Source organism: Herpailurus yagouaroundi, unplaced genomic scaffold (assembly GCF_014898765.1).
Source record: "Herpailurus yagouaroundi ecotype Mexico unplaced genomic scaffold, PumYag 188, whole genome shotgun sequence".
Taxonomy (NCBI): domain Eukaryota; kingdom Metazoa; phylum Chordata; class Mammalia; order Carnivora; family Felidae; genus Herpailurus; species Herpailurus yagouaroundi.
In genome coordinates this window covers 11,662,701-11,686,298 of record NW_024412419.1, presented here as the reverse complement: position 1 = coordinate 11,686,298, position 23,598 = coordinate 11,662,701, and the positions used below count along the sequence as shown (strand labels likewise).

The 23,598-nt window shown below is 43.0% G+C and overlaps 1 protein-coding gene and 1 long non-coding RNA gene across 6 annotated transcripts in view; one reads left to right on the top strand and one right to left on the bottom strand.

The window, feature by feature from the left end:
- Positions 1-23,598, top strand: part of NBAS (NBAS subunit of NRZ tethering complex) — a 366,039-nt gene that overhangs the window by 304,316 nt on the left and 38,125 nt on the right. For all 4 annotated transcript variants that reach the window (XM_040496113.1, XM_040496112.1, XM_040496111.1 and 1 more), the window contains 3 exons: positions 2,630-2,848; positions 5,738-5,940; positions 8,256-8,345. In XM_040496113.1, coding sequence (XP_040352047.1) covers positions 2,630-2,848; positions 5,738-5,940; positions 8,256-8,345 — 512 coding nt within the window. The remainder of the gene's footprint in view (positions 1-2,629; positions 2,849-5,737; positions 5,941-8,255; positions 8,346-23,598) is intronic.
- LOC121044124 (uncharacterized) overlaps positions 1,436-23,598 on the bottom strand; it is a 33,577-nt gene continuing 11,414 nt past the window's right edge. Inside the window, exon 3 of one of the 2 annotated variants that reach the window (XR_005797143.1) lies at positions 1,436-1,528. This is a non-coding gene — a long non-coding RNA (uncharacterized LOC121044124). Of the gene's footprint in view, positions 1,529-10,470; positions 10,601-23,598 lie in introns of those variants that run through there. The other variant, XR_005797142.1, reaches the window with a different exon arrangement.

The following is a 23,598-nucleotide window of genomic DNA, read 5'->3' as shown; positions in this document are numbered from 1 at the left end:
ATCTCGGTATTGAGACATGACCAGGCATTTGCCCTCCAAAGAAGAGAAGAGACAGTGTTTCACTGAGATAAGATACCAGTTGACACTGGGGAATGAAGAAAAGCTTCCGCGTGTGGAGCCTAGAGTGTGGGCTACGGTTACATTGCGAGGCTAGAGGGTTAGCTTGGGGCCACCTTGGGAGAGTCCTCGGGTTGCCATGCCAAGGAACTTGCGGAGCTTATGAAAAGGTTTTTCTAAAAGAGATTACATGGCACATTTACTAGGAAGATAAAAACCTAACAGGTAGATGACGGCCTGGGTGGTGGATCAGTTGGTCAAATTAGAATTGAGCCTCGATTTCCTGAGTTTCCTACTATTATGGGTAAGGCATTTTGCTGATTGTTTTGCATATTCTCTCATTTAAATGGTCAGAATGACATTGTGTGGCGGATGACTTTTTTTGCATTTTATGCATGAAGAAACGAAGGCTTGAAGCATGTTGTCAAGTGTCACCCCGGTAGTAAAAATCAAACATGGGTTTTGTGAGGTTAGTGCTCTCCCTACACTTACCAACTATTCCAGGGGTGGTTGACACTGACAAGGCCGACTTCGGACAACAAAGATGGCGTCTGGACTCCTCCCAGGGCACAGAGACCAGTGGTTTCTCTCAGGACGCTGCTTTCCGCACAGGGGAATTGCCTGTCCTGTTCCTACTCTCTTGCCCGTCTGTTGTGGAAACCTTCCACGCGCTTTGATGGGCTGGGGGAGCATAGACATTTGGCCAGCTGGATATCCAAACATTCCCCAAACCCGTGTTTCTTGGGGAAGCAGATAGGAGTGAGTGGAAAGGAAGGACTCTCTAGGCCATTTTCTTATTTGTCTTTCCTTCTGTTGAGCATTCGGCCAGTGTGCACCCATCATACGCTCTGTCAGAGCCCGTGAGGGGGTAGAAATGGCAAAGTGGAAGCTGTGTGACGTGCAGTGAAAGGGGAGCACCAGATCCATGACCAAGGCCCCTGCCTTCTGGCTTTTCCTTTTTGCACTCATGCGAGGAACCCCAACATATCACAGAACCTCCCCAGGGCTCAGTCCTTCCATCCATATGATGGGAGAAAGTAAGGAGGGCTGTTGAACTAAACACAAGTTCTGTGATCTTGTATTTCTCAACCACAGAAAAGAGTTCACAGGGTATGCAAGGGAGGAGAATGATGAACTGATACTGATGGTCAGTAGTGGCTTCTGATGTTGTTGTATGCCAAGGTGCTTGGGGGTAGCAGTCTGGCCACAAAACTTACTTGAAGCTGCACTTGCAAAGCACACACTTAATTACAGTTCAGTGGAAATAGTACTTTCCTAAAGTTCCTTTTTACCCATATTTGTATAGACCGAAGAAAATGTCAGCTGTCCTCATTATGCCACATGAATTCTACACAGAGTGACTTGGAGGCAGCTGGTGGGGAGGGTTGAGCGGGGTTTGCCTCCTGGTGTGGTCGCAGGTGCCACGTTGATGTCTGTGGTATTTTTCAGAATAACCAGACACACAGGGTACCTGCTGTTGAGAAAGAAAATAAAGATAAGATTTTGTCCTAAGACTCCTCATCTGTTTTTTATTTTATTTACTTAAATCAACACAGAGCCCTTTTAAGGCTGTAGTAAAAATGTGCTTGAGTAGTTGACATGAGGCTAAATCTAAGATCCAAAACAGCGCAAATCAGCGGGGCCTCAAAAAGCCCAGCGTGGCTCACCAGTCTGTGGTGCGTCCGTCAAGATGGGTTACGTTTAGACTTGAGGCCAAGCAAGCTTAATATTTTTAATATTATGAGAAAAAGACAACTCGTGCATACCTAAGAAAGTGACTTTCGCATGTCACAACTCAAATGGTGAGTAATTGAATGAATACATTAGTGTAGAAAATTGACAAAATTGAGAACAAAATTGCTCATAACCCTAACATAACAGTCACTGGTGTCTGTGTGTGTGTATGTATTTCTGTTCAGCCGTACAGGTTTCGTTCGGATTTTAATACAAGCGTGGTGTAGACAGTTTTATGATTTCTGATTCCTAAAATTCAACATTTTATGATAAGCACTTTCCAAATTGCTAATACTGATTTTGTATCTAATTTTAACGGCTGCATAACGTTCTATCTAGTAATTTATCATAAGTTAGTTACCATTTCTGTTATTATCAGGCAATTAGGTTGCTTTTGAGATTTTATTTTAGAGTATTATTCCAGTTGAAATCATTATGCCTATACAATTTTCTTCTTTTTAATCATTTCCTTGTAATAAATGATTGAAACTGGGAATTGTAACTGTAGAAATGACTCCTCATTTCTGCATTGTAACCAGTAATCTATCTGAATGCTAGTTTCATCATAACACCACCTACTTTTGCATTTTAGCATTAAAAAAAAAATCTGGATTTACTACCTTAATAGTGCATATGGCACCTCACTGTTGTTCTCCTCACAGAAGAAAAACTAATACAACAAAAGTCCTAGGCACCAATTAAAGTTGTATATCAACATTTCACTCTTGTTCTCTTTACTTCGCTAATACCTTATTAAATACACCTTATTAATACCGTATTGAATACAAATGCAGGGCCAGTTTGTCTCACTGCCGTTCAATACCTTTTTGTGTTGAAGCTGTCCGTGGAAGCACGCAAAGAGATGACTAGAAAGGCTGTCCAGGCAGTCCAGCATTTTATTGAGAAGCCGCGGAAAAGAAGTTCAGAAGACGACATTCAAGAAGCTAGTGACTCTAAAATCACCTATGCGGATGCCCGGGGCCATCTGGAGAAATCACTTGCTCACCTGGAAACCCTCAACCACAGCTTCCTTGTTTCTCTGAGGAATAGTGAGCAGGTAATGAAGGGAAAACTTCTTCTCCATGCTCACTCCCTCTGGCAACCTCAGTAGGGCTTACATTCGTCCTTTAGAGCCGTATTATTGGTGTTGATAGGGGTTTCATTCTTGCAGATGTCCTTGCAAATGTCCCTCAACCCTTTATCCTCTAGCCTCTTCATCACCTCTTGATTGTGGACTCCCATTTGCAGGTTTGCGGTTCTTTGAAGAGGATTTGGGGCCACTTAACGGGATTGAGGAACAGAAGGTGGTTGGGTGGGGGATGGGCACCCGGGGGGTATGGCCCAGGATGGGTGCCTGGGGGAGGAAGTGGTCACTGAGGCTGAGAAAGGATGGGGTCGGTGGTTTGCAAGCCCTGCTTCTAGCCGGTAAGTGTTTTGCTCTCCAACTGAAAAATGATAGATTTTTTTTTCCCCCCGAATTTTCCAAAAAGTCCAGAAAGAGCCATCCATGCCTGCTTCAGATTTTTAAAAATTATACGCCCCATCCTGTTTATGTTTTCTGTTTCCAACCTAATTTTATCGATATGCATTTTTTTGGCTGATACAGTCGTTCCTACGTGGTTTCTAGTTGAGACCCTCATGCTGTCTCAGAAAATACTCTCGTGAGAGTCAGGAGCCCCCTGCCCAGGATGATTCTTGAGGCAGTTAGGACAGGGTGTTAGGACAACACAGGGGAACCCTCTGTAGCTTTTCTAGTTTTTCTTCTGTATTTTTACAGCCGAGGGAGTTTAAGCTGTTCTTTTCCATAACTGAGGAGTTGACAGATCAATAAGTAAATGGATTCATATAGGTAAAAACAATGTTTAGATATATAAGCAATATTTCATTTGCCCCATTAATGTTACGGTAAATGAACCTGTAAGTGGCCACTAATCTCCTCTTTTATTTTTCTAAAACCTTACATATTGATTGAATCGTATTCTTGGCTTGTAAAGAAATATTCCTGACTAGAAAGATCGGTCAGTGGAGAGCAGTTCAGATAATGAACAAATGGAAGATTTCAAAATGTGTAGGAGATGCATAAATGCAAACCCTCGTGGAAAAGATAATGAGCAGAATTCAAAAGTTTGATAGCAGTTTTATTTCATTTTGTATTTTTCAGTGCTATTCGCCTGCCTAATGAATAACATTAAATGATGTGCAAGCCAGATAGAAGCCTTTGCAGGGAACGGATCGGCTTTTCCAATCTTGATTTTATCCTACTGACATGTAGAGTACTGTAATCCATAATTATAAGAACTAGGGTAAAATTTGAATTCCTCCAAGTTAAAATGATTATGCTGATTAGTATAAAAATGTACATACTTGTCTTGCTTAGTTTTTTAATTAAGTATGGTATATTCAAATCTGGAGAATTGTCATTACTGTCCTTGAACAAGTATTATCTTTCAGTGACTTGAATCACGTCTATGGGGCCAGGGGGGTTATTAACAAAAACAGCTGTTTGTTTCAAATAGGCTGAGACTTCAAGGTACCAAATGACTGCTTGCAAATGCTATTCAGTCAGACCGTGGATGGTCCATAATAGGATACTCTTCTGGTTCCTAAATTGGACCCTATTTGATTTTATTAGAGTTCCTATCATAGCAAACACTGGAAATAACCTTTATCCCCATACGTTTGTCCCTTTTGAGTTCAGGCTTTAACTTTCACCTCTTTAATTCTACACCCAGTGAAAGAAGATCCCTCACACCCTACGTTAGCATGGTCTAAACTCGAGGTTTTTATCCTGTGACGCCTCAGTTCCCTCTTGCTCAGCAGGGACCTGAGTAACTGTTCTGTTGAACTCATGGGCATTTTCTGTTATCAGAAGTCTCACAGTGGGGAGAAGAGTAAAACGAAATGTCATGTGCCCAACTCCCAGCATCAACAGTCATCAGAATGTGACCCGTCATCTCATGCCTACCTCCCCTACCCTCTCCCCACTCCTGTGGATTATTTTCAAGAAAATCCCGGTCATCATTTCATTTTATCCTTAAATATTTCCTTATCTTTTTCTCAAAGGATACATGTGAACACAACCACTGCAACATTATCACAATCAAAACATGAACAGTATTTCTTCAGTATCATCAACTGTCCAGTTAACGGATTTTTACATGGTGGTTCTGAAAGGCAAAACAGTGCATTCTAGGTTACCCGAGAAGCTTATAAAGAACCTGGAAAGCATTCTAAACACTAAGTGACCACATTTGGTATGATGAAAAATAGTAGTTTGTGGCCCATTTCATAAATTATTTGTTGTCACATTAATTTTTACAGATATTATCGAAGAGGGGCAGGCTGTGTGGCATGTAGGGGAGATGTAGTCTTTTGGATTCTGATCCTAGTCACCCTGAACATCCCCATGTGCCTTTGGGCATGTTACTTAACATCTTTGGTTTTCAATTTACTTTTTGGTAAAACGGAGCTAATTAAAACTCTTTGCAGGCTCACTCTAAGCATTAAATTAGGTAACACACGTGTACTACCTGGGTTTGTGCAGATCAGAGCTGTTATGTGGTTATAATAATAATCACAATAATAATCAAGAAACTCAGACTTCATGAGTTTCACTTTGTGTCTGACATTGTGCTAAAAAGGCCTGGCTCTTATATGATCTCACGTAACATTCACAACACCCTCTCTTCCCAAGAATCTCTGTCATCATCCTCATTTTGCAGGTCCCGAAGACCCATTAACTAATAAATGCGAAAAAGCAAGGATTTGTACTCCAGCCTGGTGTCCGGAAGCCCAAGCTCTTGAAAACCACTACATCTCCTTCCGTGTGGCCTTTGTAGTTCGAGTGTGTTTGGTTTGAGAGTCGTCTAAATCTGCTTCACTCTGTACATGTGGCCACACCTTATTTCTACTTGATGTTTAGGTGTTGTGCCCCTTATCTTTTCAGGAAGCGCTGCAGAAATACAGTCGCCTGTATGATCTTTCCCGATCAGAAAAGGGGAAAGTTCACGATCAAGCTGTGGCCATGTGTCTAGATGGCCTGCCTCTGAGAATGATCCAGAAGCTGCTGCAGGTGGCCGTGGGCCCTCTCGACATCTCGCCCAAGGACGTAGTGCAGAATGCAGTGAGGAGAATAGTTTCTGCCCTGAGGTAAGCCAGAAAAGAGTCCCCAGAAAGCCGAGGCGATAGTTTGCCAGTAATGGCACTCGTTTCACAGTCACGAAGGTAAAAATACAATCATGTATGTAGAGGCATTTTATTCACTAGGAAGTACTTCATAAAAGTGAGAGGTTATTATCAGATTTCTCAAAGTCTTGTGTCTTAAAATACCTCAAGGGTGGAGAACCATGAAAGTGTTTCCCCATTGGTATTGTGTGTAACCCACCCTGAAATTAACTTCTGGTTAGACCCTCTTGCCACTCCCCCTCCTCCCGCCATCATCCCCATCCCCAAATAATTCTTGAAGTACGGGAAGGGCCAAGATTAGCAGGTAGCTAAATGTCAGGTCATCATGTGACCCCCGGTGGATGTACACATCCTGACTTTTCTACTCACACTTCTTTTCAGAGCTTGCAAAATGGCTCCCAGAAGCTTCTTTCGAAGTATACACAAGGCAAGGTTAATCGTATACTGAAGAAGTTAGACATCTGTTAAGTCTCTTAGAGTTTTATTTACCTGCAGTTAATGGCCTGAAACCAACAATTGAGAAATTCTAGCTTTATGTCAGTATGCGGGTGTCTTCGTGGGAATGCATCCGGGAGGGTTAGAAAAGGGGGAAAGTTAAGCTAAAAGAAGAATGAGGCATGAAGTGCTTTCTGTGAATAATGCAATTATGCTGAAAGATTTAGTTGTGTTTAATGTATTCTCCTTTTAAGCATTCTTTGTAATTCTGCATTGCTCTTGAGGAACTTTTTGATTAAATGCATGTCAGTTTTCCACAGCTGAACTGAAATCAAATGAGCCTTTATCAGTTTAATTACCCCAGCCTCATACAGTTTTCACCTTATAATGATCTGAGGTATCTGGTAATTTTTAGAGAGAGACAGAGACAGAGATAGAGATAGAGAAATAAAATATAGCACTTTGTAAGAAATAACAAATGTCAAGTTAATAAAGCAGTGTTCTGTTATTAGCTTATTATGTTGTGGTGGTGGTGGTGGTTATAAGAGCCGCCCACTTTCCTGTTTTCTTTTTTTTTTTTTTTTAATGTTTATTTATTTTTGAGAGAGACAGAGCACGAGCAGGGGAGGGGCAGAGAGAGAGAGGGAGACACAGAATCGGAAGCAGACTCCAGGCTCTGAGCTGTCAGCACAGAGCCCGACACGGGACTCGAACTCACAGACCTCGAGGTCATGATCTGAGTCGAAGTCAGATGCTTAACTGACTGAGCCACCCAGGCGCCCCTTTCCTCTTTTCATTGATGACAGATACTTGTTGGTCACATTTTGCACCTTTTGATTCATGGCTATCTTTTTAGTGTTTCTTAAACTATAGATGAACCTCACAAAAACAAAACATTTTGAAAAATTGGTGCTTTGATGAATTTATTTCCTAAAAATTGCCCATTTTTGTAGATAATGAAAATATGTGATATTTTTACCCTTATAAAATTGTGCCAGAAATTACACTTCTCTCTCCTTCCCTGCACCCAGCTCCACTTACTAAGATTTGGTTCTCACCTAATAAACGTTATGCTTAGCACACAGAAGATATTCAATAAATGTGAATTAAATCTTTCAGTAGTGGGAGGAGAGGGAACTTCAGAAGTTCAGCTACCTCCTTTTCAAAGGAAAAGAAATTGCTACTGACAACATCCATAATGTTCACCTTTTAGAAAGTTAGTAGAATTTGGTAGATATGAAACAACAAACGCGTGTAAAGAACTGAATCCAGCAGTTGATTTAAGTCCTACCGCTGAAATTATTCAGAACACTCAGCTAAAACTTGTCTTCTGTTGCTTTTTTTTCAAAATTTACTAGAGTCCCAGATATATACACTCGTAAAATGGGCATAATAATAGTACCTACCTTGTGGGCTGTTGGGGATTAAATGGTACATGTGTGTACAACATTCAACGGTGTCTTGTGCCTAGTGAGCGTCACGTAAATATTAGGGTTTTTTTAAGTCCAGCTGGAGAATTTGGATGATTATGTATTTAATGCACACGTATAATAATGTCCATTGACTGTTTTTTGGAGGACAGGAGGCAGGTAGATTGTATTTTCTTGCCAGCAAAACAAGCACATATGAGACCGTGAGCGTCTTAAAGGCAGAAGGCGTTTCGTTTCCACACCTTTGGCACGTCGTGTAGGGCTCAGTGCCCTCGCAGACCACACGCAGCCCGCATGGCTGGGAGCCGGCAGCGCGCACTGCCACAGCCCAGCCGGGCTCCGAGTGCGAACGCCGTGCTGCTTGCTGAGCCCGGAGCCCCCTTCTGAACCGGTTCTTTCTCTCTCCCTTTACAGCGGAGGCAGCGCTGAGCTCGGTGGGCCCAGGGACCCCCTCCAGGTCCTGGAAGGTGTTGTCGCAGCCGTCCACGCCAGCGTGGACAAGGGGTAAGCCTAGAACGGCTCGCGTGTCTCGCTTCGTGGCACTCCGCAGGATCTTAGAATTATTGTGAATATCCATATTTATGAAACTGCCGAGAGGAAGCAGTCTTCCCAGGTGTTTTCGGAAGGAATTGCTGAGAAGTTTGTCACTACAGAGGCTCTCCATCTGGAGACACAGTTTCGCAGCTGCCTTCTCACTCCTCAGCTCCAGCAGGACACCCCCCTTCTCTCCAGAGCCCCCTCTGCAGGGAGAGTATGGTTTCTTCTCGCCACCTCTTGAGTGAGGCCAGGAGGGGGAGCTGCTCTGAGCTTCTTAGGAGAGAGGGGTTCACATCTCCGAGAGGTTAGCTGGACTGAGTGAAGTATGGAAATTTCTAGAATGTTTATATATTTCTTAGAGCTTTATACATGTTAGGTCTGTCTTGTCGGAGGACTATGAGTGTACAGGTTTTATGAGTCTAGAAAGATGTGTGTCTCTAATGCCATTTTTAGAAAGAATTTTTCATTTAGGTCCAGTGGCAGTGACAGGGTTAATAGCATCAAGTGGGTGGTTCTATATTCACCAGAGTTTACAGACATCTTTCCTGTGGCTTTTACTCATGTCATCCCTGTAAGGCTGGGCCCCAATTCCTTTTTTTATGTTGTTTTTGTGTGTTTGTTTGTTTGTTTGTTTTAACAAAATCTCTCTATCCAATGTGGCACTTGAACTCACAAACCTGAGATCAGGGTTCTATGCTCTACTGACTGAGCCAGCCAGGCGCCCCTCAGTTTTCTTTTTTCTCCCCTCCCCTCCCCTCTCCTTTCCTTTCCTTTCCTTCCTATAGGTTTCCCAGTGTGGGGCTTGAACTCAGAACCCTGAAATTAAGGTCTGAGCTGAGATCAAGAGTCGGATGCTTAACTGACTGAGCTACCCAGGCACCCCTCTGTTTTTTTTTTTAATAGGAAATATGATATAATAATACCAATGAAGAAATATTTGCAAAAACTCCTCATAGTTCATTGAGTATTGTAATTGTTTTTATTTGTACATTACCTTCTAGTTATTGTGCAGGTACAGGTGTATTTTTATATAGCTTCAATCAAAATATATAAACACTTCCTGTTCTTTTTTTATTTGCTTGCTACTGTGAGTCTTCCCATTGGTCTTTGTAGCTTCCCTGAGTATTATTTCTGATGGTTGCGTATGCTGTTGCCATTTTCGGAGGAGGCCTTGCCCCCAGTCGTAGGCCTGGGAGATGGAACCAGGATCCCAGCCAGGCTCTGAGTCATAATTCAGCTCTCAGATGCCTTTGCAGCCTATTTCCATGCATCGCTCTGTGCCCGAGGTTTGAGTGGAAGACAGAGGATAAGCCATACTGGTCAGAGTGGGAAAACACGGCAGTCAGCGGCCTCTACCGACTCAGCCTTTTGCCTCACACGCTTCTTCTGATCCCCTTTGCTCGTGGGTCTTTCAGTAAGAAGGAAGCCACAGCAGGGGCCCATTTACCTCTCGTTCTAAAGAGAAATGAGATGACCTACATGTGCACCATGTGCTGAGTCACGAGGAGTAAGATACGGGGAGGAAATAACCCCCAACCTCAGAAGCTCAGTCTTGCAGGGGCGACGAGCCCCCCGTGCCCCTCCCCCAGCCCTGGTTACCACACTCTGGAGGGGCAGGTGCTGGACAGAGAGCACAGTAAGAGGGAGCAGTTTATTCTGCCTGGGGAGGTCAGAGCAGGATACACGAGGGGCCACGTTGGGCCTGGTCTGTGAAATGTGAGTCTGTGAGGACGAGGAGGAGGGTGACGGTACTCCGGGCTGAGGAAACTACCAGAACCGTTGCAGATGCGGCAGAGCAGAGACGCCGCGTGGGAGACCCTCAGCCCCCTTCCAGACGTGCGCCGCCTCGCACCTGCCCGGCCGCCCCTTCGCTGCCGGCCGCTCCTGTCAGAGCACAGCTGCTCTCGGGGCAGGACGCCCCGGAGCCTGGCCTCGCGGGATGACAGGGATCTGGAAGGGCACTAAGCCCCTTCCAGGGGACACGTCACAGAGGGCTCAGAAGGCAGTATTTTTCTTAGTGGGTTTCCGGCCACAGATACACAGGAATGCAACTCGGGTGTCTTGCATACAGACTATTTTTTTTTTTCTTTTAGCTTTGATTTCCAAAGAGGAAGACATTGGGGAATGGAGAAACAGAACGAGATCTTACTTTTTTTTATTCCAGAGACACAGAATAACAAAGTCTTCTCAACAGAAAAACTTCAGTGAACAATTTCTTTTTCCTTAAAAAAGAAAAAGAAGAAAGACCAAGTCATAACTTTTATTCCTGACAGGTAGTTTTTGGATCCACAAGGATTTTAAACCCAAATCCTTGGCTTCAGTTTCTCTTCCCAAAACTCTGCCCAGCAGCGTCACAGGGGGGAGTCCCTCCTTTCCACGTGGCTCTCAGTGGGGTCTTTGGAGCGACATGGGGACTTGGACCCTTTCGAAGTAACCCTCTCAGTCACTCACTACTTGGCCTGACCTGACTGCCTGACCCCCAGGAGGCCACACCAGGCCTGGGTATTTCAGGGACATACCATCAACCTCCCTCGGTCCCCGCCCCCAAACTTGAACATCCACTGCCCTCCATGGCATGTTTAGAGAGCCAGTCGCCTCTTTCTGTGCACACTGTCAGCTGTCACATTCACGTGCTCTTAGGTTAGGCATACGCCATCCCATAGTGTCCTGGCAGGCAGACTGCATACGGAGAGTCATGGCTACCAGCACGTGTTGGGTTTTATGGCGTCCTTTGACTCCTTATGTTGGTACAAGTATGATTTGCCTTTGACCCGCAGCTTCTGCCCCATTCGTAAAGCCCTCTTTCCGTCCTCTTTCGCCTGTGCTGAGTGTCAGCCACCACAGCCACCACACCCAGACAGGCCACCAGTGGAGTGTCGGGACAGACAGACTTCCTTTCCAGTTTCACCGTATTCTTGCCTCCCGACATCAGGGGGGAGTATCGTAAGAATTTGAAATAGTGTCAAAAATCTTGTACAACCTCTACAATTGAAGACGAGTTTAGGGTAATTAATTATTGAGAGGCTTGTGCACATTAAATTGATGAGTATGTTTTCTCCCATTTTTTATGTATGTCTATAACATATTTCAAGAATAGAATCCAAATTTCCTGTTTAAGAATTAATTGATTAGATTGCTTAAGATAAATGGATTTTAAAAGCCTCCAATAACTAAAATAATATTTTTCTAAAAGAATATATTTGGTAAACCCGGAATTAAGAAAATATCATCATGCGTTTAAAAACAAAAAACTGGGGCACCTGGGTGGCTCAGTCGGTTAAGCGTCCGACTTCAGCCAGGTCACGATCTCGTGGTCCGTGAGTTCGAGCCCCGCGCCGGGCCCTGGGCTGATGGCTCAGAGCCTGGAGCCTGCTTCCGATTCTGTGTCTCCCTCTCTCTCTGCCCCTCCCCTGTTCATGCTCTGTCTCTCTCTGTCTCAAAAATAAATAAATGTTAAAAAAAATTTTTTTTTTAAAAACCCAAAAAACTAACGAGCATCTATCAGCCAGTGGCAAGATCTCTGGAATGGCTCTCAGCAACTCACCAAATCCTTACAACCACCCTATCCTATTATTGTTGTCTCCATTTTATAGATTAGGAAATGATGCTCAGACAGGTTTTGTTATTTTTCCGGGGTCGCCCAGCTAACGACATGCTATGAATTTCTCTCACCATATCTCATCTGCTTCTGACATTAAAGAGCCTGCAATGGACAGTGAGTGAGGTAGCACCTCTCAAATGCCATCGTGCCCTGGAATTGCCTGCGGGTCTTACTAAAATACAGACTTTACTAGAGTAGGTCTGGGTGGGGCCTGAAATTCTACATTTGTAACCAGCTCCCAAGTGCTCCTCCGTCCAGGGACTGAACTTCATGTAGCAAGATCTTCAGGCGTTACCTCCCTCAGTTTTCTCGCCTTTTCTGTCTATTTCTCTCTGCCTTGGCCTCATTCCCTCTTCTGTTTCCTGCCTTTGTATACCTTTAAACAGTTTCCTAACAGGAATGACCCACGGGTGTGAACCGGCATATTAGTGATTCTCAAAAGGACGTGCAGAAATAAATCCACTCAGAAAACAGATAATTAATGAGGAATTCCTCTGCACGCTACTCAAAAAGGAAGAAAGATTTCCTCCAAAAGTATTGGAGTATTTTAGAAGATTTTATTTGTTTGTTTAAATTGCTCCTCGATCACAGTCCAGCTTCAGCTGTGTAAAAGCTTCATGTATACTCAGGAGCATCAGATATTCAGACTGCATTGAGCTCTTTGGTATTACCTAGCGATTTCACAGTATTTTTAAGCACAGAAAATGAAAGGAAAAAAAAGAGAAAGAAAGCCCACTAAAGCAAATAGAATCTGATTTCTTCTTAGTCTTCATGCTCTGTGGGACAGAGTAAATCATCAGATGTTCGCCGAGTGCCCCCAAAGCATGAACATCATGTGCCGCGACGCTGAGCCCTGCCAACAGCCCTGGTCAACGGGCAGCACGGCAGATCCACCCTCCCACTGCGGTCTTTCTCGAGGCCAGCTCAGGTTCTGCTTAAGACTTCATAGCTGTCATTCCTGCCTCATTATAGTGAGATGCACCCAGGTTTTTACTGATAAATGAACCTGAGGAAGAGATTCTGGGTTGCATACATTCAAGAGCAGCTACAAAGAGGTTCTTAGTATTTGTCAAAAGTTCAGACTTGAGATTGGAATTGTATGCACATCGAAATGATTTCATTTGCAGGAACTTTTCATAGAATTTAATTCTGTTAATTATTTGAAGAAAAGTCACACTTCTTCCTACACTCCTGCAATACCATTGATGTGTCCCTGCATTCATTTATTTGCAGTTCTCTCTTGTTCCTTGCCGGGTGCCCCAGTTATTTCATGGGAGCCAGGAAACAGAAGGTACTACACTGGGGAGCGTCCACCCCACCCAGCTCTGTATGCAGGGAGCAAAGTGTGCGTGGTGTGTGGATCAGTTACTTGAGTCAAGGGACCTACTTAGAATATGAGTGTTGGTGTCTCTCACTGTTTGCTTACTTACGTTTACTTGCTCGACCCTCCTCCCTCCCTTTTTAACCTCACCTAGAATTTTACAGATCAGGGTTTGCACATTCATTTCCCACTGAGGCCAGGCAGGTAACGGACATGAGCAAGGTGGGCTGGGCTTGAGGAGAGGTTGGGGGTGGTGGAGGCTGAGGGGCACGGGAGCTCACACATGCCTTGTCTAAAGGAAACAGTGGCCCGCTTGTCCTCTTTCAGCTTTTCAAGAGGGGCTGGGTTGTTAGGAGAATAGATCCGAAGAGATCTCATCACAAGAAAAAGGTTTGTTTTTTTTTTGTTTTGTTTTTTTTTTAACGTTTTATTTATTTTTGGGAGAGACAGAGACAGAGTGCGAGCAGGGGGAGGGGCAGAGAGAGAGAGGGAGTCACAGAATCCGAAGCAGGCTCCAGGCTCCCAGCTGTCAGCATAGAGCCCGATGCGGGGCTCGAACTCACGAACCGTGAGATCACGACCCGAGCCGAAGTCAGACGCTTAACCGACTGAGCCACCCAGGCGCCCCCTTTTTTTTAAAATCTCAATGAGGTGATGGATGTTAACTTACTGTGTAATCATTTCACAGTACACGTAAGTCAAATCGTTATGCTCTACACCTTTAAACTTAGCTCCGTATGTCGCTAGTATCTCAGTAAAACTGGGGGGAGGCCGGGAAAAGGAACTGGAAAATCTTGATTTTTCTGTAAAATGTTTAAATTTTGAAACGTTGTCATATGCCGTGCAAGGCAACACACAAATTTGGCTGCCAGTTTGTAACTCAAATATAGAAGATTCAACTAAGTGACCCTCTGTTCCCTTTAGGCATTCAGATTCTGTGACATTCATGTTTACAAGAAATCACAGTGGTCTGTGTTTTTCCTGTTTGAGTGCAGTATGTTTCCTTCCCCCATTCTCAAATGAGAACGGTAATTTCATTTTGTGTAGTGCATCAAGACTATGTAAAGTGCTTTTTGTGTTTGCCATGTCTTTTCATGTACTTTAACTGTTTAAGTGCAAGGTTGAGTTCTCCTCGTATGAGTGTGCCAGGCAGAATCTGAAAATTCTTTTACCAAGGATTGGCTCACTAATTTTCTCAACATGTGTCTTTTTGCTTTGATTCAATAATTGCTTTTGTTTGTTGACAGTCCCCTTCCTTTTGTGAGTATCCTGTCGTGCTCCACTATAGAACTAATCGTCTGGCGAGTATATTTGTGTTGTTCTTGTTGCTACTGCTGTCCTTCTCCGTTAATAGAGCTATTTCAGAGGATTCTTTGTCTTTTGATCCCAAACCGATTGTATGAACGTGTTTCCAGTAGTTGTTTAATTTTTCTTTAAATAGAGTAGTAAGTTACTCTGTGCAGTATAAAAACTTCCTCCCCAGAAAATACTCATTATAGAGAAAAAGGTGGAAAATGTCTATGTATTTGCAGTGAAACTATGAGCAGTTTTTTCTTTTATCTGTTTATAACTTTTTAAAAACATTTGTATGACTTTCATAGTAAAGTAAAAATGTTTTGAAATAATGTTCTTTTTATTCCTAAGCTCATTAAATCCTCTCCTTGCCTTCATAAGATACTCTAAAAATGGAATCATTTTCGTTCTTCTCAGTCTTTTTTTTTTTGACATTATAAAAGTCATAATTGGTTATTTTTCACCCACCTATTTACTTCAAACATTTCAAACCCACAGAAAAATTGTAAGGATAGAAAAACAATACCTATGTACGCTTCCCCTTGATTTGCCAATTTGTTACCATTTTATCAAAAATCCTGCTCTTTCTCTGTACGTGTGTGTATGTGTATTTGATGAGTCATGAGAGTGACTGACTATGGATTTTAAAAACTCAGATTGAAATTAAAACGTTAACCATTTTGCAGTTGATGTCTTTGGGAGATAGCGTCCAGGCCATGTCCTTGGGTAGCTCTCCTATAGAGCTGCCTTTCGTTTCTGTGTGGTCTTATTGAACACCAGTATTCACGTGGACATACAGTGAAGCTCATTTGGAACACGGTGCTTCCAGAACACAGCATTTCTGTTCTGGGGATGAATTTTGCCGACTTCATTATGTGTTTGAACTGTCAACCCGCAGTTAGAGCAGATTCCTCCAAAATATCAAGTGTTATCAGCTGCATGATAACCTCTAATGTAAATGGAATCGAACTCAGTTTGACTTGGAAAACATTATAATAATCTTTCTATATCACATCAGTATCTAAATAATTTTAATCAGCTGCCACAGTGTTCTGGAACATATCCCCTATTTGGTTCGGGAGCATCGTGTAGTCATTGATAATGGCAGTAAGAGAGTCCAAGTTCAAATATTGGCCTCAGTAATAATGGTTGCCAGTTAATCGAAGCACTTAGTTATAGGTCTGATAATGTGTTATGTGCTTGAAATTTATTACGTACATATTTGTTTAATTCTCAAAAGCTTCAAAAGTAAGGGGTTGTACTTCTCTCCAATTTACTAATGAGGAACTGAGGCTCAGAGCCATTAAGTGACTTCCCGGTTACTGGCACGCTGTCAGGAAGAGGGGATTCTGGGAGCTGAATGTGAGCCTGACAGCTGCAGATCCTGTGCTGTCAAAGCAGGAAGCTGCACTGCTTTTGCGGCCGGGGGTGCGTGCTCTCGGTTACCCAGGTGAGGAGGCCTGTGCTGCCTTAGCTCTCTCCTCTCTTTTACCGCCCACTTGCTATTGCTCCCTGAATGTGCTCTGTCCTTGGAAATCCTTGGTTCTTTTTTCTTGCTGTTCTCTTGATTTGGATGACATTTTCTCACCTTGCAATTGACACGTAGCCCACTTGACCTTTATGATCCCGTTCCAATGCCACGACCTCGGTGAAGCCTTCCCTGGCCCTACTCTCTGTTCCTCCAAAATGATTGTTCATATTTACATATATTAGTAATTTGAATAGTAGTCACTTTTAAAATCTCTCTGGACCATTGTTAGTTCTTTGAAGGCAGGAATCCTATAATTTTCATCCCTGTGTCATCATGCACAAGCTGGTGCTTTCATGATACTGATAATAATCATAATGATCGTTATGCAGATGATGCTTACTATTTATTAAGTACTTCCTCTGTGCCATGTACTGTGGCTAAGTACGTTCTATACATTATCTTGATTTCACAGACTCCCAAGAGACAGACTTTCAGGACCTCTGGTACCTAACTATAAAATGGGAATGATGACATTCATGGTTTTTATCTAGAGTTGTTAGCACATGGTGGGGCCAGGGCTCACAGGTCCATCACGTTTCCCCAAAATGTTCTTCCCCCACATGATACCATCTGCTCACTTTGCACATAGATTTCCAAGAAATCTACTTCTCTTGCACCCCGATTTTGCCGTTTTTGATACATGTCAAGGGCTCACATAGTTAAAACTAACAAACGACTTCGTAGATTTAGAAAATGCTTAAGCCACTTGACCATGGACAATTTCTTGGGGCGCCTGGGTGGTGCAGTCGGTTAAGCGTCCGACTTCAGCCAGGTCACGATCTCGCAGTCCGTGAGTTCGAGCCCCGCGTCAGGCTCTGGGCTGATGGCTCAGAGCCTGGAGCCTGTTTCGGATTCTGTGTCTCCCTCTCTCTCTGCCCCTCCCCCGTTCATGCTCTGTCTCTCTCTGTCCCAAAATAAATAAAACGTTGAAAAAAAAAATTTAGAATTTCTTTTATTCCTAAATACAAATGATGAATTGTTTTTTAATTCGAATTTCCATGAAACTGTACTGACGAGTGTATTATAGAATGTGTAGTAACAGAAACACTCAGTGGTATTGTAGAATTTTAAAAAATATCCTGTGGTCTTGTTGGGTCGTGGAATTTGGGACTTGGTGATATATTGCTGGAAGCCTCATAAGGATGTCGTTACAGCAAAACCTGTATGATGCAGTGCTGTAGGACTGCTCTCCGGGGCTGTTGTGCACGTGAGGTATCTATATGAGGCCTCTTAACCGTAATCAATAGTAATTCTTTGACATCATCATCAAAGGAGTTGTTTTCCTGAGATGGCCCATTTGGGTTTACAAAGGAATAGATTCTAGCACTGGATAGAAAGTCGTACAAATATTCCCTTCTCTGAAGCCTTTCAGACTTCCCAGGTCTTTAATAACCTGCATTCATATTTTATCTTTAGTAGAAAACTTGATAGTCTAACCCCGTATTGAAATTCTATCAGAGAGAAAAGTGCAGAAAGAACATGACTTTGGGGTCATATTGCGCTATTCTAGATGTGTGTGGGCATATCACAGCCTTTCCTTAAAGGCTATTTCCTCATCTATAAAAAGGAATTTACATGTACAGCGTAAGGACTACAGTTAACAATATTATATATTTGAAGGTTATTAAAAGAGTAGATCTTAAAAATTCTAATCTCGAGAAAAAATGTTGTAACTATGTCAGGTAATGGATGTTAACTTATTATTAATAATCATTCCACGGGAGAGGAGGGAAGATGGCGGCGTAGGAGGACGCTGGGCTCACCGTGCGTCCTGCTGATCACTTAGATTCCACCTACACCTGCCTAAATAACCCAGAAAACCACCAGAGGATTAGCAGAACGGAGTCGCCGAAGCCAAGCGCAGACGAGAGGCCCACGGAAGAGGGTAGGAAGGGCGGCGAGGCGGTGCGCGCTCCACGGACTGGCGGGAGGGAGCCGGGGCGGAGGGGCGGCTCGCCGGCCAAGCAGAGCCCCCGAGTCTGGCTTGCAAAAAGCGGAGGGGCCTGATGGACTGTGTTCCAACAGCAAGCGCGACTTAGCGGCTGGGAGGTCATAAGTTAACAGCTCTGCTCAGAAAGCGGGAAGGCTGGAGGACAAAGGGAAGGAGAGCTGCTGAGCCCCCGGACGACAGAGCTCAGTTTGGTGGGGAACAAAGGCGCTCGCCAGCGCCATCTTCCCCGCCCATCCCCCAGCCAAAATCCCAAAGAGAACCAGTTCCTGCCAGGGAACTTGCTCGCTCCGCGCAAACACCCAACTCTGCGCTTCTGCGGAGCCAAACCTCCGGCAGCGGATCTGACTCCCTGCTGCTGCCACAGGGCCCCTCCTGAAGTGGATCACCTAAGGAGAAGCAAGCTAAGCCTGCCCCTCCTGCCCCTGTGCACCTTGCCTACCCACCCCAGCTAAGACGCCAGATCCCCAGCATCACAAGCCTGGCAGTGTGCAAGTAGCCCAGAGAGGCCACCCCACCCCACAGTGAATCCTGCCCCTAGGAGAGGGGAAGAGAAGGCACGCACCAGTCTGACTGTGGCCCCAGCGGTGGGCTGGGGGCAGACATCAGGTCTGACTGCGGCTTCGCCCACCAACTCCAGTTATACACCACAGCACAGGGGAAGTGCCCTGCAGGTCCTCACCACGCCAGGGACTATCCAAAATGACCAAGCGGAAGAATTCCCCTCAGAAGAATCTCCAGGAAATAACAACAGCTAATGAGCTGATCAAAAAGGATTTAAATAATATATCAGAAAGTGAATTTAGAATAATAGTCATAAAATTAATCGCTGGGCTTGAAAACAGTATAGCTGACAGCAGAGAATCTCTTGCTACAGAGATCAAGGGACTAAGGAACAGTCACGAGGAGCTGAAAAACGCTTTAAATGAAATGCATAACAAAATGGAAACCACCACAGCTCGGATTGAAGAGGCAGAAGAGAGAATAGGTGAACTAGAAGATAAAGTTATGGAAAAAGAGGAAGCTGAGAAAAAGAGAGATAAAAAAATCCAGGAGTATGAGGGGAAAATTAGAGAACTAAGTGATACACTAAAAAGAAATAATATACGCATCATTGGTATCCCAGAGGAGGAAGAGAGAGGGAAAGGTGCTGAAGGGGTACTTGAAGAAATAATAGCTGAGAACTTCCCTGAACTGGGGAAGGAAAAAGGCATTGAAATCCAAGAGGCACAGAGAACTCCCTTCAGACGTAACTTGAATCGATCTTCTGCACGACATATCATAGTGAAACTGGCAAAATACAAGGATAAAGAGAAAATTCTGAAAGCAGCAAGGGGTAAACGTGCCCTCACATATAAAGGGAGACCTATAAGACTCGTGACTGATCTCTCTTTTGAAACTTGGCAGGCCAGAAAGAGTTGGCACGAGATTTTCAGTTTGCTAGACAGAAAAAATATGCAGCCGAGAATCCTTTATCCAGCAAGCCTGTCATTTAGAATAGAAGGAGAGATAAAGGTCTTCCCAAACAAACAAAAACTGAAGGAATTTGTCACCACTAAACCAGCCCTCCAAGAGATCCTAAGGGGGACCCTGTGAGACAAAGTACCAGAGACGTCACTACAAGCATAAAACATACAGACATCACAATGACTCTAAACCCATATCTTTCTATAATAACACTGAATATAAATGGATTAAATGCGCCAACCAAAAGACATAGGGTATCAGAATGGATAAAAAAACAAGACCCATCTATTTGCTGTCTACAAGAGACTCATTTTAGACCTGAGGACACCTTTAGATTGAGAGTGAGGGGATGGAGAACTATTTATCATGCTACTGGAAGCCAAAAGAAAGCTGGAGTTGCCATACTTATATCAGACAAACTAGACTTTCAATTAAAGGCTGTAACAAGAGATGAAGAAGGACATTATATAATAGTGACAGGGTCTATCCATCAGGAAGAGCTAACAATTATAAATGTCTATGCGCCGAATACCGGAGCGCCCAAATATATAAAACAATTACTCATAAACACAAGCAACCTTATTGATAAGAATGTGGTAATTGCAGGGGACTTTAACACCCCACTTACAGAAATGGATAGATCATCTCGACACACGGTCAATAAAGAAACAAGGGCCCTGAATGAGACATTGGATCAGATGGACTTGACAGATCTATTTAGAACTCTGCATCCCAAAGCAACAGAATATACTTTCTTCTCGAGTGCACATGGAACATTCTCCAAGATAGATCATATACTGGGTCACAAAACAGCCCTTCATAAGTTTACAAGAATTGAAATCATACCATGCATACTTTCAGACCACAATGCTATGAAGCTTGAAATCAACCACAGAAAAAAGTCTGGAAAACCTCCAAAAGCATGGAGGTTAAAGAACACCCTACTAACAAATGAGTGGGTCAACCAGGCAATTAGAGAAGAAATTAAAAAATATATGGAAACAAACGAAAATGAAAATACAACAATCCAAACGCTTTGGGACGCAGCGAAGGCAGTCCTGAGAGGAAAATACATTGCAATCCAGGCCTATCTCAAGAAACAAGAAAAATCCCAAATACAAAATCTAACAGCACACCTAAAGGAAATAGAAGCAGAACAGCAAAGGCAGCCTAAACCCAGCAGAAGAAGAGAAATATTAAAAATCAGAGCAGAAATAAATAATATAGAATCTAAAAAAACTGTAGAGCAGATAAATGAAACCAAGAGTTGGTTTTTTGAAAAAATAAACAAAACTGACAAACCTCTAGCCAGGCTTCTCAAAAAGAAAAGGGAGATGACCCAAATAGATAAAATCATCAATGAAAATGGAATGATTACAACCAATCCCTCAGAGATACAAACAATTATCAAGGAATACTATGAAAAATTATATGCCAACAAATTGGACAACCTGGAAGAAATGGACAAATTCCTGAACACCCACACTCTTCCAAAACTCAATCAGGAGGAAATAGAAAGCTTGAACAGACCCATCACCAGCGAAGAAATTGAATCGGTTATCAAAAATCTCCCAACAAATAAGAGTCCAGGACCAGATGGCTTCCCAGGGGAGTTCTACCAGACGTTTAAAGCAGAGATAATACCTATCCTTCTCAAGCTATTCCAAGAAATAGAAAGGGAAGGAAAACTTCCAGACTCATTCTATGAAGCCAGTATTACTTTGATTCCTAAACCAGACAGAGACCCAGTAAAAAAAGAGAACTACAGGCCAATATCCCTGATGAATACGGATGCCAAAATTCTCAATAAGATACTAGCAAATCGAATTCAACGGCATATAAAAAGAATTGTTCACCATGATCAAGTGGGATTCATTCCTGGGATGCAGGGCTGGTCCAACATTCGCAAATCAATCAACGTGATACATCACATTAACAAAAAAAAAGAGAAAAACCATATGATCCTGTCAATCGATGCAGAAAAGGCCTTTGACAAAATCCAGCACCCTTTCTTAATAAAAACCCTTGAGAAAGTCGGGATAGAAGGAACATACTTAAAGATCATAAAAGCCATTTATGAAAAGCCCACAGCTAACATCATCCTCAACGGGGAAAAACTGAGAGCTTTTTCCCTGAGATCAGGAACACGACAGGGATGCCCACTCTCACCGCTGTTGTTTAACATAGTGCTGGAAGTTCTAGCATCAGCAATCAGACAACAAAAGGAAATCAAAGGCATCAAAATTGGCAAAGATGAAGTCAAGCTTTCGCTTTTTGCAGATGACATGATATTATACATGGAAAATCCGACAGACTCCACCAAAAGTCTGCTAGAACTGATACATGAATTCAGCAAAGTTGCAGGATACAAAATCAATGTACAGAAATCAGTTGCATTCTTATACACTAACAATGAAGCAACAGAAAGACAAATAAAGAAACTGATCCCATTCACAATTGCACCAAGAAGCATAAAATACCTAGGAATAAATCTAACCAAAGATGTAAAGGATCTGTATGCTGAAAACTATAGAAAGCTTATGAAGGTAATTGAAGAAGATTTAAAGAAATGGAAAGACATTCCCTGCTCATGGATTGGAAGAATAAATATTGTCAAAATGTCAATACTACCCAAAGCTATCTACACATTCAATGCAATCCCAATCAAAATTGCACCAGCATTCTTCTCGAAACTAGAACAAGCAATCCTAAAATTCATATGGAACCACAAAAGGCCCCGAATAGCCAAAGTAATTTTGAAGAAGAAGACCAAAGCGGGAGGCATCACAATCCCGGACTTTAGCCTCTACTACAAAGCTGTCATCATCAAGACAGCATGGTATTGGCACAAAAACAGACACATAGACCAATGGAATAGAATAGAAACCCCAGAACTAGACCCACAAACGTATGGCCAACTCATCTTTGACAAAGCAGGAAAGAACATCCAATGGAAAAAAGACAGTCTCTTTAACAAATGGTGCTGGGAGAACTGGACAGCAACATGCAGAAGGTTGAAACTAGACCACTTTCTCACACCATTCACAAAAATAAACTCAAAATGGATCAAGGACCTGAATGTGAGACAGGAAACCATCAAAACCCTAGAGGAGAAAGCAGGAAAAGACCTCTCTGACCTCAGCCGTAGCAATCTCTTACTCGACACATCCCCAAAGGCAAGGGAATTAAAAGCAAAAGTGAATTACTGGGACCTTATGAAGATAAAAAGCTTCTGCACAGCAAAGGAAACAACCAACAAAACGAAAAGGCAACCAACGGAATGGGAAAAGATATTTGCAAATGACATATCGGACAAAGGGCTAGTATCCAAAATCTATAAAGAGCTCACCAAACTCCACACCCGAAAAGCAAATAACCCAGTGAAGAAATGGGCAGAAAACATGAATAGACACTTCTCTAAAGAAGACATCCGGATGGCCAACAGGCACATGAAAAGATGTTCAGCGTCGCTCCTTATCAGGGAAATACAAATCAAAACCACACTCAGATATCACCTCACGCCAGTCAGAGTGGCCAAAATGAACAAATCAGGAGACTATAGATGCTGGAGAGGATGTGGAGAAACGGGAACCCTCTTGCACTGTTGGTGGGAATGCAAATTGGTGCAGCCGCTCTGGAAAGCAGTGTGGAGGTTCCTCAGAAAATTAAAAATAGACCTACCCTATGACCCAGCAATAGCACTGCTAGGAATTTATCCAAGGGACACAGGAGTACTGATGCATAGGGGCACTTGTACCCCAATGTTCATAGCAGCACTCTCAACAATAGCCAAATTATGGAAAGAGCCTAAATGTCCATCAACTGATGAATGGATAAAGAAATTGTGGTTTATATACACTATGGAATACTACGTGGCAATGAGAAAAAATGAAATATGGCCTTTTGTAGCAACGTGGATGGAACTGGAGAGTGTGATGCTAAGTGAAATAAGCCATACAGAGAAAGACAGATACCATATGGTTTCACTCTTATGTGGATCCTGAGAAACTTGACAGGAACCCATGGGGGAGGGGAAGGAAAAAAAAAAAAAAAAAGAGG